The sequence below is a fragment of the Tupaia chinensis genome, unplaced genomic scaffold (genome assembly GCF_000334495.1).
Source record: "Tupaia chinensis unplaced genomic scaffold, TupChi_1.0 Scaffold143247_2, whole genome shotgun sequence".
NCBI lineage: Eukaryota > Metazoa > Chordata > Mammalia > Scandentia > Tupaiidae > Tupaia > Tupaia belangeri.
The window spans coordinates 921,726-940,629 of record NW_006203092.1 but is presented as its reverse complement, the minus strand read 5'-3'; the positions used below and the strand labels follow the sequence as shown (position 1 = coordinate 940,629).

General features: G+C 37.3%; 1 protein-coding gene across 5 annotated transcripts in view; it reads right to left on the bottom strand.

Moving 5' to 3' along the window:
• Nucleotides 1-18,904, bottom strand: part of NFIB (nuclear factor I B) — a 269,326-nt gene that overhangs the window by 249,848 nt on the left and 574 nt on the right. For all 5 annotated transcript variants that reach the window (XM_006163839.3, XM_006163840.3, XM_006163842.3 and 2 more), the window contains exon 2: nucleotides 12,165-12,696. In XM_006163839.3, the coding sequence (XP_006163901.1) occupies nucleotides 12,165-12,696 (532 nt within the window). The remainder of the gene's footprint in view (nucleotides 1-12,164; nucleotides 12,697-18,904) is intronic.

Sequence of the window (18,904 nt, the reverse complement as noted above, 5' to 3'; positions counted from 1 at the left end):
AAAGAGTTAAATAGCAATAAAATCAAAACACTCATGTAACTGGTTTAAAAAGCTTGAGGTTTTTGACCCAACTAAGGGTCATTTTTAAATAAGACACTTTCAGAGTTAAAAAGAATCTAAAACCCCAGCAACTTGCTGCCTTTTTTTAAAGAACAATCCAGTCTAGCCACATCATCATCACTTCTGTCCAACCAAATCTAAAACATAAGTGTGTTTCTCCCAAAGGCTGGCAATTTTACTTTTTAGTGCATGAAAGTTTTATGTTTTTACTGAAATGCAATAAATGACAAGGACTTGCTAGGATGCCCTTTATCCAACATCAAAGTTGAATAATTTGTTCACACAGCTACTAATAAAATTATTTGACTCTTCCCTTTTAAATAGTCCTCGATAGAGCAACAAATTCATTTTCTGGTAAACCTAAAAAATATCAATAATAATTTCTAAAATTGTACAGGAATTCTAATTGAACTGGGTTTTAAAACTATATGCAGCCAGGCCCTGCCACCATGGAACAGGGATAGCAAAATACTCTATAATGCTCAAAGGGACATGTAAGATTGTGGTTCGGTTTCAGGTTGACCTATATACACCGAGTGTGCACATGTGCCCATGACCCTCAGTAACTGGAAAAGACTACAGAGATACTGAAGTGAGACCTTGCTGAAGGTCCATGTCTTTCTCTTTTTCTTTCATAAAATGAATAAATAATATTTTTTTAAAATAGCTAATATCATGTGCCTACATGTGGAGTGTTTACTAACAAATATTTACACACATCACTGTGATCAGTATATCTTTTTTCTCTAGAATGTCTTATCACCTGAAATACACATAAAATAACTCATGACCCCTTGCTTCAACATCCAATCATTCCTACTCTTTGCTATTGGATAGTTTCTTTGGAGGTCTAAATTATGTGATGGTCTTTCATATGTAGTAATAATGGCTATTGTTAACATTATTGTTTGTACTTACATGAATTATTTCATTTAACCCTAAAATGACTCTGGGAAATATGCATTTCAATTCCAATCTTATCAAACAGAAAGTCAAAGAACATGGAACATACGTGACTTGCCAAGGTTAAGAAGCTAATAAAGGGCAAAACCAGGACTAGGACCCCAAATGTCGGATTCTATGCACATCCTTTCTGTGTCCTTCCAAAATTTGTATCTTGAAATCCTAGCCCCCAATGTAATGGTATTTTGAGGTGGAATCTTCAGGATATTAGTAGGAGGTGGAGCCCTTGCAAAGGGGGCTAGCCCTCTTATGAAAGAAACCACACAGGGTTTTCTCACTCTTTTTCACCATCTGAGAATACCAGAAGTAGGCAGTCTGTGACATGGAAGAGGGCCTCACCAGACGGAACCCAATGCTAGTACCCTCATCTTGGACCTCCAGCCTCCAGAACTGTGAGAAATACATTTCAGTATTTGTAAGTCACCAGTTTATATTCCTTTGTCATGGCAACCCAAATTAACAAAGACACTTCCTGTGCTCTATGAAAACTAGAGGCAAGAAGAAAGGAGATCTGCTCAACTCTGAAAGCAATCCAAAACCCCAAGGATGACAATATCCATGCTATTTACTCTTCGATCTGGGAATATGTCATCTTTCTTAATTCCTATGAGATCTAAGTCCCACTTCTCTCTTTTGTTTTTGTTTTTATTTTTCCTAATTTCACTTCGCAACTTCTCAGAACACACACATGCACATACATAAACACACACCAGTCCCTACTAGTTATCCGTGGTCCGGGAGCATAATTTCTTCTTTTTATGAGATAGTATAGGAAAGAAAGGATTTCAACAGGGTCTCACCACATTCCAGTCCTCCTGCTGAGCCTCCCAGTAAGCCAGGACCACAGATGCATGCTACCACATTGGTCTTATTTAGGGTGAGCTGGAACTTAACCTCTTTAACTCAACAACTGAGACTGCCTTAAAATTCTTTCCATGAAGAAACTGAGGCAGAATTCTAGAAAAAATTATGGCCATTTTTAAATCCTCAGGGGCCAGTTGCTATTCTCATACAACAGTCCTACTGCCTACTTGACCCATTAGCCCACTCGCCACATCCAAATCATACTCCATGCTGGTACTACCGCTGAGTATGACAGTGAAAGAGCAGGAAAGCAAGAGAGATGTTTTCTACGCTCAGTTTTTATAGGAGAGGAGACAGAAACTGAGGAAACTCACTGATATCAGGTTCAGTGCATCTCATTCACCTTTCTTCCTCTTACCTCTGGGACGCTTATTGTCAACATGATCAATTCTGAAAAGCACTTAAATGTCTTGATCTTGTGAACATTCTTAGGGGAAAAAATAGTATAAGACAACAACCGAAAAAAGAATAAGAAAGAAAAGAAAAGAAAACCTCTCACCTGCTATTTTCAGACACTTTTAAACCAGGAATACAAAATTCTAGTGCTTGTTTTCCAAGGTTCTAGCGCCTGTACCACATTGTCTCTCATCTGTCAGTGTATCCACACACGCGTATAAACAGTATGCGGCATACCAGTGAGGAAATGCACATTCTAACTTAAACTTCCCTTTCCCTCTAATAATGTAAAAATAAAATGTAACAGCTTGGATTTTAAATATTTAATCTGGCAAATATAGGAAAAATCATGAACTATAATGTCATATTTGGCAAAGAAAAGTTTGGTAGGATAAAAATATCTGTGTTTTAACATTTTAGAAGGCATTTCCAATATTTTTAAAATACAATTATTTCACTGCTTAGAGTAATGGAGATAAAATTCTGTATTTCTATATATGACTTTTTTACGAAGGGTAGAAGAAAATAAAATTTATATTCGCTAAAATAAGCAGTTAATTTTACATGCTGGCAAAAGTCCCTACAGAAGTAAAATCTTCATATTGACTAATGGTTCTCTACTATGTCATGAAATCTAGCTATTTCAGTCACAAAGGCTAGGCCTCTCTAAAACTATAATATAAGTTATAAGATGGTAGATATAAAGTTACACCATTACTCTCATGTTTTTAGAATTCTGCTTTTATCCTGCATGTTCAGTATTCATAGTTCTCTAATACCAGACAAAGATTTATAGGGTGAAGTTTAAAAGTCAGTTGTTTTAGGACTCACACACTGGTAACCAAAAACATAACTAAATTTACCACTTTTACCTCATATAATGACAATCAAATATTTTTATTGTAACAGTTGAAAATGTTGAAAAGTAATTATTAAGGAAACCATAAATATAAAACGCTAAAAAGCCAACCTCAAAAGAGTGGGTGAAAGGAAATTGGGATATGCGTCATCATAAAACACAGAAACTGAAAATCTAAGCAGAATAAATCCAAATCCCTCCAAATGCCAGAATCCTATCCCCCACCTCCTGTCACAAGGAGGGCTGCAAATTTGTCCCCATCACTGTCAGCAAACAAAAGAAAGTCACTTCTACAGCCAGACCATGTCAAACAGAAGATGTAGCTACCGCAGAGGGACGCCTGGAATCCACTGGTGTGTAAAGTAAGGGCTGGGGCCTTTTTGTCAGCTATTACCATAAAAGAATAAGAGGAAACAGTGACATTACTACACAATAGAAAGGTCAAACAGCTTGCAGCCATTCATGACCCAGACAAGTCAAGGTCAAGGGATTCAGGTAGCAACTTAGCCAGGGCATAAGTTACAGCACAAATGAATTGTTTTAACACATCAGCTTTGGTCAATTAAACCTAACAAGGCAAGTTGCATCACGTAGCAGGGTTCCTGACACCAAGGCCAGAAGCTGAGACCGACCTCATAAAACAAGGCTTTTAACATAGCATAGCAAATTTAAGGTAATCCATCCAGAAACTGCAGATGTCAGAATAATAAAATACAAGTTGTCCTAAGCAGGAGCATTGTTCACACTTTAGAATTTACTGATAGAGGGGTACAGACTTCATATCGACATACTCATGTTATTAACATAGGCATAAATGTAATCCCCCACTCACATGAGTTACACAACACACCCCATTTCAAAGACCTTTCTCTTAACATCTCACACTTGTGATTACATGTTAGTCCTCACCTCTACTCCCTCTTAACACCAATACATTTCGCCATAGTTTTTCAATGTGAGTATGGAAAATCAGGTTTTTGAGCAAACCGTCACCTATGTTCAGCATCAGAATATATATGAATGTCACTTATTATTAATTTACGCTTTCTAAATGCTCTTGTGTAGTGTAATGCGAGTGTACATGTATTTCAAAATTCAGTGAGGACTACTTCTTAAGTGTCCTATTTTGAGAAATAAGTTGAAGCTAACTCGAATTTTAGAACTCCAGGTATTTAGCATTATTTTTTTCTTTTCCTCAAAGGTAATTCTTATTTTATTTTGCACTTGTCCAAACAAATTCCAGTTTTGATTTGTGCCTCATCAATAACTTATTATACTACATGCTCTGAACTGCCTTAAAATGGGATTCTGGAAATATACAACCTCCAGGCAACTTTCAGCTAGTAAAATTACTTCATCCATCACTCCATATTTTCAATTATATAGTTCTTATTCAGAGTTCTTTAATTTGCCTGTGATTCATCAATGCTGCCCTGTTTAAATTATCACCATAAACAGAGAGAATATGCGGACCTAAGTGTTTTATTCTAAACAATATACTTATGCACACAAATACAATAGCTTGTTTTCCTTTCTTAGAACATTGCTTCATTTAAATTTTGAGAATTTTTTTGAAATATGTGTGGCCTTTCGTTCAGCCTCAAGGTCTTTCCACCTCATTGGTTAATTGGTAGCCATTTCTTCCAATTTTCTGAATAATATAACAACCAAAAACCCAACCATTCAAGTCCTATTAGTCTCACATCCTGTAACGTTCAGTCTCACATAAGCTAATCCCACAGCTTCATTCCTTACTCCACGCACTTAGTTTTCACAAGTTCTCTGCAGTTTGATGATTTATTCTCTATGCCAAATCCTAACAACTGAATTCAGTTAAATTAACCACATCACATAATTAGAGTTCAAGGACCTAAGAATTTACTTTAAAATGAGGCAGCATACCACGTTGCCACAGAGAAGCAGGCAAGATCAAGCGGAAGCGTCTCTTCTTGCTATGCTTGGCACTGAGGCATGCTGCTGTAATAACTCGAGTTTCCGATCGCATAACCACTAGTCCTTGAGATTTCTAAAAGTATTCCTCCTCCACAAGGATAGAGGGGGGAAAGTCGGAAAACTTGCTTTGAACCGTATGTCGACTAATCAATGCTCCGCCATACCATGTACACCATAAACTCAGGGGTTGCAAGCGCTACTCTCATCAATGTCCAACTAAAAAATGCCATTCTTCCATAAACAGAATAGAAACATGCATTTGAAAGCTGGTTTCAGAATAAGGGATCATCCTTGCTTTTGCGCATCACGTTCAGAGATCATGTTCAGATGTTTAACAAGTGCTTTTTCCAATAAGTGTCGTACATACTATTCCCACTCTGCAGACCTTAAGTTTCAAACAATGCAATAATTACTACTTTGGTTATAAAGTCAGTTCTCATGCAAGTCACTGGGATAACAGAAATGAAAACTAACTTATCTCAATTTTAGGAATTCTAGAGAATTCTGACTCAGCCTCCCAATGGGCCCCTCCCTTTCCAGGTACTGAACTTCTAACTGGTCACAGAGATGACAAGTGTAAGAGTGGCACGAAACAAACAGTTCTTTAACCCTCCTTGTCTAGTGTTTCAGTTTAACCTAGCAAAATGAACACTTACATGGAGAAAGACCTTACTAAATTGGATATCTTGACTTGTTTCAAAGAGCAATGCCAAATTCAAAAGGAAAAAGTTAGTGGAGGATTAAAACTTTAATTTTCTGTGGGACAGTCCTTCCTAAATTCCAAATTTAGGAAAACCCAAATAAATTAAAAATCCTGCTAAACCCATTACAAATCTATATTGTCTCTGTTTGGATATGCTTCTGATGTATCACTTTGTTAAAACAGAAATTTGAAAGAACTACATCAGTGGCAAGAGGTGGTCTCCCTTAATAGTTCTTGCTCAGCTCTAAGTCGCTAAACACATACTCTGTAATAACTGTGTCTAGAGGAAGCCACCCTTTGGGCAACCTGACCATCAGATTCTATCAGTTTAAAACAGTGTCCCCGAATTATCTTTTTTTTTTTAACAATGGATACTATTTTGGTTCCTACACATAGCGAGTTATTCAAAGTTATTTTACCATGTAGGAGTTATACTGTACCACATATGTGAATCTAACTACATAACCTAGACAAATATTTTTTTCTACAAAATGTGTCATTCCCTGTATATAGCGGGGAGAGAGTGAGGTGAGGAAGGATGCCTAACGCAAGATATCTTACCAACCTCTGCTTCCTCCAAAACGTGGAACACCGTGTAATTTTTAAATATTTGCAAATAACAACTGATAATAACAAATGAGCCTGCTCTCTTCCACTCCTTTCTCCTTGAAAAATGAGATCATATTAACAGCAATGCAAGAGCTTAGTTTGCCATATCGGAACACAGATGCCAAGCTTTCCCAGCTGGCAACTGGGGCCTCAGAGTTTAACTCTTGAATTGTCTGGCAAAGCTATCCTGTGGCAGGGCTATCATGGCAGAGAGGTGAACTTCTGGCCCCTTAAAGTGTGCTTCCTTCTTATCAGTGAGAAAATTGCTAAGTATCTTATCTCACAATATATATTCCCACAAAGGTCTCATTAAGACTAGGAGCAAGACATGTCAATAAGAGCCTTCTTTATCTTCTGAATTGTGTATGAGCCGGAATGCAAACAAATGTGCACTAGAGTTCATGAGTTCAGTCAAGGACAGGATGTGAAAAGGGAAACTCTAGCAATGTTCCCCCAAATCAAACATGCATACAAAGTATTTCACCTACACACAAACTTCATGTTCCCTGAGCATTTCACAATGTGGGCACACCAAATCATCCTGGAAAGCAGCCTCATTTTAACAAATTATGAAAGCTAATTTTCCCCATAATAGGAAATACCTGCAAATGAGGTGAAATGTATTAAACCGGTAAAGTACACTGTCACCGTGCAAACAGTTATCCACTTAAGGAAATTGTTATCCAAAAGGATTCTGAAATTCAGTAACCGTAGAAAGAAAATAATTCTTAGCATTTTCTTCCTCACTAATGGCATGTAACACTAGGAAGGATTCTATCAAAAAACAGTAAGTGTCCCCCATAAACAAGTCACACTTTTCACTTCAAAATGTACTTTAAATATTATAACTTTCAACAATAAAACAAAAAAAGCTTCCATCTGGCAATGGATTATGATTTTTTGGACTCTAAACTAAAGGAAACTACTTTTAGATGATAGCAATGAAGTGTCTGGACTCTCTTTTGGACTCCAAAACATGTTTAATAAGAGTACAAAGTACAGTCCAAAAATCAGTTAGGTTGACTTAGTTTAAACTCTGATCTGTTCAGTTCATGACAACAGTTACTATCTCTTGAAACCTTTAAACTTCTTGGTGTGTTGTGACATCTCCGTCTTTAAAACCTTTCCCTGGCTCAGAGAAAGCCCAGTTCCCCCACCATCCTCACCACCCCACCCTTTTTTCCCTTCAGACAGGACACAGTCTGGCAACTCAAGGCCTCCCATAGGCCAGACTTCCTTCTGTACAGCCCTTTGGGTAGAACTGCTAATCCTTCTTATTAATTAACGAGATAATGGTGGTTAACCAGAAAGCAATATTAATGCTAACTATCTAGGAAACTTCAAGCAAAATTATTTTAGCCTTTTGGTTGGCTGTTCTGGTGTGCGGAATCGTGCACTATGCATTTGGCAACATTTTAATGCAGAATTGAGAAATTCAGGAATGACAGATTTATATCAGACCTTAACACATCGGTTTCCTCATTAAGGTTTTCTTTCTCTCCCTCTCTCTTGTTTTTCTTCTCCTTCTTCTTCATTTTCAACATTCACACTGACACCCATTACCAACCAGAGAGAAAAGTAAGGTCCTATCAACATGTTACTATAAAATTTGCAAGTGTGGAAACCGAGAGAACTAGAAATTGCATGAGAAATAAGCAGTTATGTGACTGAAAGCCACAGTCGGAGTGAATGTATTACACATCCCTACATTAGGCTTGCCCTCCACACACTTGTCATAGTACTCCCTGTATCCTATAGGACACTTAGGTTTCAAGAAGGTGTGTTGCACAAGGCTTGCCTGGCTTTTGTTTTGTTTTGTTTTGCTTTGCTTGCATGAATGCAATAACAAAGACAATATGGGGAATAGGTACCACCTGCCCAAGAATCATTGGACATCTTTCATATCTTTGGAAAAATGAAGACCACTTTAAAACTGTTTTTTCTTTAATCTGTCACAATCTTTTCAAAAAAGACAAAAAAGGAAGGGTTTTATATTAGCTAAGGTTTACTGCAGCAAACAAGCAAGCAGCTTTCATTCAGGGATTGTCAAAAACTTTCCAGTGTGCCCACTGCAATGCGGATGCCAACCAACGAATCAAAGGCATTCAGCAACTAGACAAAGAGGGTCTGATGCCAACCTCGGTGCCACTGGCAACCATTATTGGCATCAAACACAGTGTCTGCCTTTTTTTTCCCCCTCGCCTGGCACTTCACAAACAAAATGGCGGTTCTTGTAGCAACGAAACAGCCGAAGCGCAGCCCTCTGAATCAATAATGCCAAATGATTTTATGGATTTAAACGCAGTTACTCCCAAATGATGTATACATTTTAGGTAAAGTAGGGGAGCATATATTTTTTATAAACAGATACACTGAACACGACCCTTGGCTAATGAAAAAAAAATGCTAAAATGGACTAAATTGCGGTCAACCGGACTATATGCCATAGAAGAAGCTGAATAACAAAGGGATTTGGCTTTAAAGGCAATACTGCCTTCCAGCCATGTGATGCAAAAATGAACTATATATCAAAACTATATTTCCAAATGCATATATTTCCCCCCAACTCATATCAGATGCAGAAAGAGCACTATAGCTTGTGTCAAAGCTATAGTAACTCTTTCCATATTTAAGAAAGAAGGAGGTTGCTAGGCATGAAGAAGAAGAACAGTGTGAGTTGAACCAAAAAAGAAAGAGGGAAACAGAAAAGCATAGGAAGTTGGTCAACAATGGAACTTAAAAAAAATGCTAAAATGGACTAAATTGCGGTCAACCGGACTATATGCCATAGAAGAAGCTGAATAACAAAGGGATTTGGCTTTAAAGGCAATACTGCCTTCCAGCCATGTGATGCAAAAATGAACTATATATCAAAACTATATTTCCAAATGCATATATTTCCCCCCAACTCATATCAGATGCAGAAAGAGCACTATAGCTTGTGTCAAAGCTATAGTAACTCTTTCCATATTTAAGAAAGAAGGAGAAGGAGGTTGCTAGGCATGAAGAAGAAGAACAGTGTGAGTTGAACCAAAAAAGAAAGAGGGAAACAGAAAAGCATAGGAAGTTGGTCAACAATGGAACTTTATTATATGTTGGTCTTTATTTCCTCCTCCAGAAGAGATGCAGAATGTGGTCTCGTATAAATAACCAAGAGGACTATTGACATTTCTAGATCTGGAAATTGTCAATATATTGTAACATCACTCCACACTGCAATGCGGATGCCAACTAACAAATCACAGGCACCCTGAGCTAAACAAAGAGGGTCTGATGCCAATCCTGGTGCCAGTGGCAACCATCTTTGGCATTCTCTCTGTTCTTTCTCATGTTTTTCTCCCAGTCATTTAGAAGTGGGGAAAGAGAAAGAGAAAAAAAAGGGGGGGGGGGAGGTAATTTGGTTGCTCATTCTGTTGCAAACGTTATGTTTCTCTTTTCTGATTTTTCTTTCACATTTTTCTTTATACTTCTTTACCTGAATTATAAAACAGACTTAAGTGGTTTTTCATGTACTTGGAAGAGAAATAAAAAGTCATGATGTGAGATATGCAGCTCTCTGATTGACTACTGAGTTATCTTTTAAAACCTGCCTTCTTTAATCAATTGCACTGCAAAATGGCATAATTAACCTACACTTGACAAAGAAAAAGATAGAAATTTTGAAAAAGGAGAACACAAAAGCATCCTGATGTGACTTTTTCAAAGAAAACGCTAACAGATGTTAAGAGGAGATGCACCCGCAGGTAGCAGAGGATACCTATTAGACGCGCAGGGTAAAATAGAGATGTTATACAATAGAGATTGTCTGAACAACAAAAATCAGTGTTTTCTACTGAAAGTATGGTCTCCAAGAGTTGCCTAAAACTTTGGGATGACCATGACTAACGGTGTAATACAGAAGGCATTTGTGCATATTTTCTTTTGTCAATCTATCTTCACAAATCCAAAGGATCCTTTTTTATTGTCAGTTCATCAAAACTATGAAAGTTGGCTGCCTGCCCTTGGAGTAAATGTGTGTGCATGCACACCTCAAAGACTAGCCTTCAGGTAAGTGCAAATGTGACCAGAAGTGAGTGGCTGAAAATCTCCGTCTCTGTGCTCAAAAGTTACATGACCCACTTTTGAAAACTTTACTTGCAGCCTTGACTTTCACAACACAGTGACAACACACTTATCGTCAATCCAGCACACATATACAGCCCACCTTAAAATGTCACCTACTAGACAGCTGTCAATCAAATTGTCATGTGTTAATGAGATTTTATTTTAGGACACACAAGAGGAAAATATATTTTCTCCAATCCAACATTACTTGGACTTTAGTTCTTAAATGCATGAAAATAGTAAACGTAACACTTCCCTTTTTTAAAATGTAACACTTCCAAGTATATATTAGACACCATGATTTAGAATTAGACTAAAAATTTTACTTATCTCAAAAACTACATCAAAAAAACTATCAAGACCAAAAGCTCATAGTAGCTCGATTTCTGAGTCAAAAGAGTCATTCTGATATTGTACATTTTTGGATGACAATAAAGTTCATTGCAATTTATTAAATCCTCCGTTTATATAACGTCTGCCACCTGGCTATCTGCAGGCCATTTTCCCTCCCACCAGGCCAAGTTCGGAAATGACCCACCATCTGTAGTAGCTCAAACTTCAGTCCACTTTTGGTATGCTGCTTTATTAGATGATGTTTTACTACGGACTGTTGTTACTATAAGGACATCTATAGCCTGACACATTCATTTGAAGAAAATAAGCTCTCACCTACTTAAGGAAAATATCTTAAAAAAATAAAAATACTATCGAAACATATTTCATTAACTCAACATATACTCAGCAACAACATCACTTATTTTGACTTATTGAGGCAACTTTTAGATCACTCCATCGAGTATTTTAAAAAATAAGTATGGTATGCAGTTCCTGCATTCTTTTTGAGATTTATTTTAAACCAGTGTAACCAGTCCACTTTCTGTTTTTGTTCCTTAACGTTCTGTAAGGAGAGTTGCAACTTTTCTCCTCGGTAAGTTTTACGAATTTACATTCAAGTAAACTAGCAATATTAAGTGTTCCCAGGTCATATGGGAAAACATATTATAAATTATTTAAACAAGATCTGTATTCCATTTAACCCACAGCGAATATTACACAATCAAAAGTAGGTGCTGACAGAAATATCAAATTAAATAAATTAGATCTACGTAAGAAATACTTTCTGATACTGGCTACCTTAAGCATTTTGTAATAGTAAATATTAATTCTATTTTCAGTGCAACAGCACCAAATTTGTGAACAAAGTTCATCTACCTCCTTAGTAAGAGGCTAGTACAAAGATTATTAAAAAGCGGTTTAACTATTCATAATTAAAGTTACATTTCCAAATAGGGAAACGATGACTAGATGTAAGAAACGTAGCCTAACACAGAAAGCCAAGTGTAATACACTATATTTTCTAGACTACTCTGCGTTTTTGAAAAAGTAGATCATTTCAAAGACATTTGAAAACGCATCTCTTTGTGGTTTTTCTTTAAATGCCCAAGCCTATGCAGGTAGAAAAGCTCTGTGTCTATTTACATGGCTCGCACATGGCTGTGAACTTGTCAGTGGAAGCGAGCACACCACTGTGCCCAGAGAGGGTGGAGGAGATCTAGGGACCTCGAGGACCATCTAACCCAAGCCAGATATTCCGTATACGGAGGTTTGTGGGCAGTGTTTGCCGTGCTAGAAGAAAGAACAATCTGCTCCTACCTTGCTCCTGCACGTAGTATGCCAAAAACAAATCAAGCTCCTTAACTGATACTGTGATATGATGTGGCTGGACACAAAGTGCTGGGTTTGTGCAATGTGGGGATTTCATGAGCCGCTCTCCATCGGTACTTTCCAAGGGGATGCCTTTGAACAGGATCACCATGACTAGATCCAGACGCCAGACTTTGTCTGCCTGTCGCAGGCAGTCGATTCTCCTAATCTTACCCTTCTGGTCAGGATTGGATAAGACACAGCACGGGTGCTTCTTGCCAGTCACGGTGAGCACAAAGTCCTCTCGGTACTCCTGGCGGATATCTTTACGCAGCTTGGCCAGGAGCCTGGATGCCCACTTCTGTTTGATTTCAGGCTTTTCACTGAGAAGCTCATCTTTGACTGCTCTTTCTTCATCCTTTGACATTCGCTTCTCATGCTTTTTAAAGTACTTGCGTTTTCGAGCCTGCAGGTTGAACCAAGTATAGGCGATTGCACGGACATGTGGAAGAAGTGCCTCGATGAATGGGTGAAATTCATCCTGTGGAAGATGAAGGGGGAAAGAAGATGTGTATAGTCAGTTTAATTTAAAATGCTTAAAAAAACAAGACCACGACCCATTCCCAACGCAGTACAAAACTTAAAGATGAAAATAACATTCTTTTCTTATTTAAAATGATCAAAATAGCAGGACAATTTTAAAAACTAAGTATGCCGAGCTGCCCCCCTTTCCACCAAAATTTACAGATTCATTTCCCCTCCTGTAAAGAAAGTCAGGTTTATATTTTAGACTTCCATTCTAGCCCCATCCCCCTCACTCCCACCCAATCCCATACATTCTACATTCTTCAAAACATATGCAACCAAGATGTTTAGCACCTAATTTAATATTTAGAATTGAATTGACCAACTAACACTATGCAGTACCATTTTACAAAGAACACAGTGAGATTTTTTTTTTTTTTAAATCGGAGCAGAGCTGTTCAGAAGGCAGGAGCAATGCCACAGTTCATTTCTCTTCTCTGTGGCACAGAAACACAAAGCATATAGATGCTCAGTGTAATGCCACACAGTTCCCGCTTTTGGAGCATGCTCTCAGCAAGAGGCTGCTGGTGGCACAAAGAGCATGCGCCATTAAACTTGATCCATTTTCTTATCAAACGTCCAACATTCCAACACTGAAACAGCACCATTCCAAGAGTGGTAACTAGAGAAACCGGTATACAGTGAGGGAAAGTGGGCAAAGGACACAGCTTGTCGTATCAGTGTCCTGAACAGAAGGTTTCCATACTTTGAGCAGTGCATTCTCTCCCTGCACCACCAACACTAACTCCCAATACACACACACACACACACACACACACACACACACACTCTCTCTCTCTCTCTCTCTCTCTGCTCTCACAGACACACTCTTGCATTTTTAAACAGAACTTTTTAAAGTTGAAAGCAAAAATTACATGAATGTACTTTCTGCAACTTTGCTAGAGAATACGAAGCTCCACAAAGTCACTTAATTTGTTACCCGGTCACATGAGCATGGTAATTATTCTAAACCCCTTAAAAATCAATCTGAGGTGAACAATGAAAAATGGCAACTTGGCACCAACTTTACATTCTTTGTGTCTCTGCATGCTGTGGCAGGGTGACACCAGGAGTGCACTGTTGGTCAGTTCCTGCTTTTGTGGAATCTATACAATTCATTTGCCACGTATATGAATTTTCAGACAGGACTGTGGGTGCACATATGCATGTGCTTACGAAGCCACATGTGCACAGATATATAGTACTCGTCTTCCCAAGGAAGTGATTTACCTTTAGGCACCTGCATTTTTCCAGCCTGTTTCAAGCTTTTTAAAGGGCGGGGGAAGTGAGGATAACCTCTACCTGTAGATATTTCTAGTTACTTTCCAATACAGTCAGTGTTTTATAACCTCTTCACTTAGGTAAAAGCGTGTCTTACACACTTGGGCCTATCCCTGTTCAGAGAGAGAGCTGAAAGTCCTGTGCGTGCACACCGGATGCATGCAAGAAGCCAAGAGCTGAAGTGAATGAGAACTTCCACTGCAACTACTTTTCCGATCACAGTGACTATATTGTCATCCCAACCACAAAGTAACTTTGGGCTTCACTATTATGTGGATTCCTTTTAACTGATTGTATTCCAAGGTAGAATTTACATCCTCGTATTAGTCACCCTGGACTGTGTAGAACACATCCTATGTACTCAGCAGACTGACTAATTCCATTAGGTAAAAATGATGAAAGTACGACTAGTGACACTCTAACAAAGGAGTCCGAAAAACTCCATATAGCTATGAACGCTTTTTTCAAGATGAAATTCAAAGTTTTAATGCTAAATACTGCAACACATTAGCAGTTTGCAGTTCAGATATGGAAGAGGTATGTGTCCCATCCAATCAATAATGTAGTTCTCAAGTGTTCTAACATATTGCTATAAAACATTCCTACAGCAGAATAAGTCTGAATCAAAATTTTATAATAATACTGAATGCAGATGATTACATCACAGCATGAGGCATAACCAAATGCCATAGAGGAAATCATTAAACCGATCAGTAGTTTCCAGCAGAGATTTGAACAATTCGGTTACTATGCGAACACATTAAACTAGGCCATGGAAAGAGTTAAACCACAATCTGTTCTTTGTGTGGGAAGGCAGCCCTGCTCACAGCAACCACAGCCCATGATAAGACCTCCCTATCTCCATACACTTTCTGATGCCATGCTTTTAGCTTTCACTGTAACTACAAAAACTTTGTTTATCCCCCTTAGAAATATATGCAAAAGAAAAGCCTGTTCAAGGAAATGTGGACTTAACCGGGCTTTGGGGACTCACTTCCTATAAGCTGACTTTCACTATAGTTTATTGATATAACTAAAAAACGTGCATGTGTGCACTCATAAACTAAAAACTTGAGAATGTGAAGAGTACACAGGGGAGGAGGGAGCTTTGTCTCACTCATTTTGCCCTTGCCCTGCTTTATAAAATGCAGTATTATTTTAACAAATATTAAGCAATGCTCTAACACTTAAGTACTTACGTCCTTATAAGTACTATGTTCAGTAACATTTTGTCTTCTTACAAAGACATCAAAAACAGTTTTGATTAATTTGTTTGAGTTTCAATATTTGATCACAAACATCATCTATCATGTACTAAGTCTCAATATTTTAATAAATTAAACAACCAGAATGCAAATTTTGAAGGCTGAATTTGGAAGTTCTTAACAAATGTACACAAACACTTCTCTGAAAGGTTGCCTTGAGTTCACTGTCAATGCTATCAAACACTATTTTAAAACATGTATTTTTAAAAATTGATAAATAGAAGTAGCAAAGTTTCTCAGGCTGCCAATTGGCTTTATTAATATCTTTCAGGGCTTCACTATTATGTGGATTCCTTTTAAGTGAATCACTTATCTGACAAGGGGACATATCTCCAAAAAATGATTACAAGCGGAGGTTTGCTATAACTCGCATACATTTGTACATTAACATGCATAAATGTCATTTCCCAAGTGTGACTGTTTTCTAATGCTGAGTAGCAAAATGTTTAATGATTGAGAGTGACATGAATATAAAACATAGTAACTGTACTCACCCCCCCAAAAAAGTGATTAAGTTATTCAAATGTGCTAACTAATGGATTATCATAATAACATTAAACAATTACGAAAATCATTTTTTAAAAAAACATATCAGTGATTTAAGATCTAACGGGTCTATACTAAAATAATATGCAACCTCGCTCTTTCAGAATTTTTATTAAAATGCACTGACGTTCAGTAATACTTTCTATTTTAGAGCTTCCTTTAGTTGAACTAAATTGATAAAATAAATAACTAAGTTACAAATTTCAGATATAAAAGTAAACAGTCTTAATTTCACTAGGCATATTTATTTTTCTTCTCAGAAACAATGGTTTCCATGAAAGGGATGGAAAATTAGACCAATACAGAAGCAGAAGGGTAAACACTAAATGTTCCTGGAGCATTGCTATATAACAATAAACTAAGGGGAAAAAATGTACCTAAGGAACTTGAAAGACAACGAAAGAAAAAAATATTGAATTCCATCATGCCAATTGAAAGTTATTGTATATTAGTAAGAGCTTATATTATTTTTACAAAAAGTAAATATTAAATCATATATGCTAGTGCTTAATTTTCCTTTTACATCTGGTTTATACTGATGTATAAATACTAATTTATATTGATGTTCTGATACTGGAGCATACCATTTTGCTAAATATCAACTGAAAAGGAACTTCTTTTAAATTCAGATTCTTTCTAAAGCCTAAATACCTTATTGCAACAATTGAGATACTTTTTAAAGTTTGCAAGGAATTAAGAATGATACTCTATTTCAAATATTCCTGTGCTAAAACATGTTTTGCTACATCTACTAGGCTCTTGCAATACAAAACTACACTACTGATCTGTTTCAAAAGTAACACTGTTAAAGTGTCCTCACTTTTGCAACACCTTACATTACCTATAAAGTCAAATAAAGATTAGTTAAGTGAGAATTCTATAGCTAAAATTCCTTATCTGGTATAGGCCTTAAATCTCCACAATGGTTTTAATACATCAGCCTAGATTTATACGTTTAAAATAGTAGAAAATATTAGTCATCATGAATTAGTGTTAGTAAGTATGTATCTTTGAATACTAATGTGATACGTAAATAATACTGTGTATACTCCTAACATTCCATGTGCCATGATGCTACAATATCATTTTTTATATAAATTAAAATAAAACCAGTCACTTTCCAATACTTATCTAGAGGAAACTAAAAATGCAATGTAATCACAAGCAGTGCTTCTGAAAAGCTAATGCTAAAATATAAATATAGAAAAATGTACAATTATCCGTTCTTTACAGGTGGGAAGAAGTGGTAGAGTATTTTGTAAGTGAAAAGCTTACTTCGATTTGTTCTGTTTGATTCCAGTAAAAATAATACCAAATGGACATGGATTCGCAGAAAGAGGAAAAAAAAATGGCTGATGGGTAACATGAAATGTAACTTTTACAACTAATGGCAATTCTTTCTACCTGAAGCACTTTCATCATATTTATTGGCCATTATCATTCATTCCTTTAAAAATACAAATAGCTCAGCAATTCATTTTTTCAGTTTTGTTAAATTAAAGTGCACATTTACTTGCTGAAAATAGCCATATCTAAGTTAATCATACTCAGATGCCAAACAAAATATAAACAATAAAAAATGTGTCAGCCAAAAAGCTACAGGACTGTATCCAATCACTGAATAAGCCTTATCATTGTTTTCATCTTCATTCACAATTTATGAATGCCTCAGTCCTTTTGAATCACAATGACTTCTAATTGTCATACAATTGAAATCTTAATTATATTTGTCCATTATAAAAATGCATCATCGTGATACTAGATTTTTTTAAAATGTTAACACACCCAAGATTTGGCGACACTTCTTTAAATGATTACTTTTTTATATCAACGTCAAAGAAAATGGTTATCAATTACCAGTGGTAACACATCCTCCTAAAAGCTGTAGTAAACTGTTCCATACCTTTAGAGGTTCAAAATGCTTTTTTCAAATAACTACTCTGGACTAAGATAGTTAGTTCCTCAGTTGGTTAGTTCGCTAGGAAACGATGAAAACCGTCTCCAGGGCCTTATCATTGTTTTCATCTTCATTCACAATTTATGAATGCCTCAGTCCTTTTGAATCACAATGACTTCTAATTGTCATACAATTGAAATCTTAATTATATTTGTCCATTATAAAAATGCATCATCGTGATACTAGATTTTTTTAAAATGTTAACACACCCAAGATTTGGCGACACTTCTTTAAATGATTACTTTTTTATATCAACGTCAAAGAAAATGGTTATCAATTACCAGTGGTAACACATCCTCCTAAAAGCTGTAGTAAACTGTTCCATACCTTTAGAGGTTCAAAATGCTTTTTCAAATAACTACTCTGGACTAAGATAGTTAGTTCCTCAGTTGGTTAGTTCGCTAGGAAACGATGAAAACCGTCTCCAGGTAAGTCTGTTCTGTCTGGCCACTCATCCAATTTGATAGTCTGGTTTAAAGTGATATCAACTGAGGGTGTTTTTTTTGGTTTTGTTTATGTTTTTAAGTATAGTCAGTGTTTTATTTTATAGTATTGCTCTTAGGGTCTTGGTACAATTTTCAAAGTTAAAAAAAAAAGTGACTTTACTTTTCCAGCATTACTTTATGCCTTAGGAGCTACGCCCAAATATCGTCCAAATAGACAGGTCTCCACAAAATAAACACGTTCCAGAAGTCCTTAACATTCACCACGTCCAACTAACTCATGTCAACGTAAATACCGCCTTTTGTGGTGCGGTCACGGGAAACCCCCAAGTGCGGGTCACTCTGCACCAGAGTTCCAGGTCCGCATATTAAGGAAAGGAATGGGTCCCCGGACTACTACAGCCTCTGACTCGCTCGGTCGCGCCCACTGCCTACAGCGGAGTCCAGAGGCGCCCACACTGACTGGTGCTAGAGTGCCCTCGGCCAAGTTCACTGGCTGTTTTAAGAGCTCAGTCCCCCTAAAGTCCTCTAAAGCCCCAGCCCGCCTTTGCGCGAGTGGCCGAGACGGCGTCGGACACCCTGGGCGGGGGTGCTGTGCTGCAGCCAGCACTTGGGGGGCCGCGTGGGGGCTCGCACTGGCGAGCCCCGGGCCCGCCCACCCCCGGCCGCCCG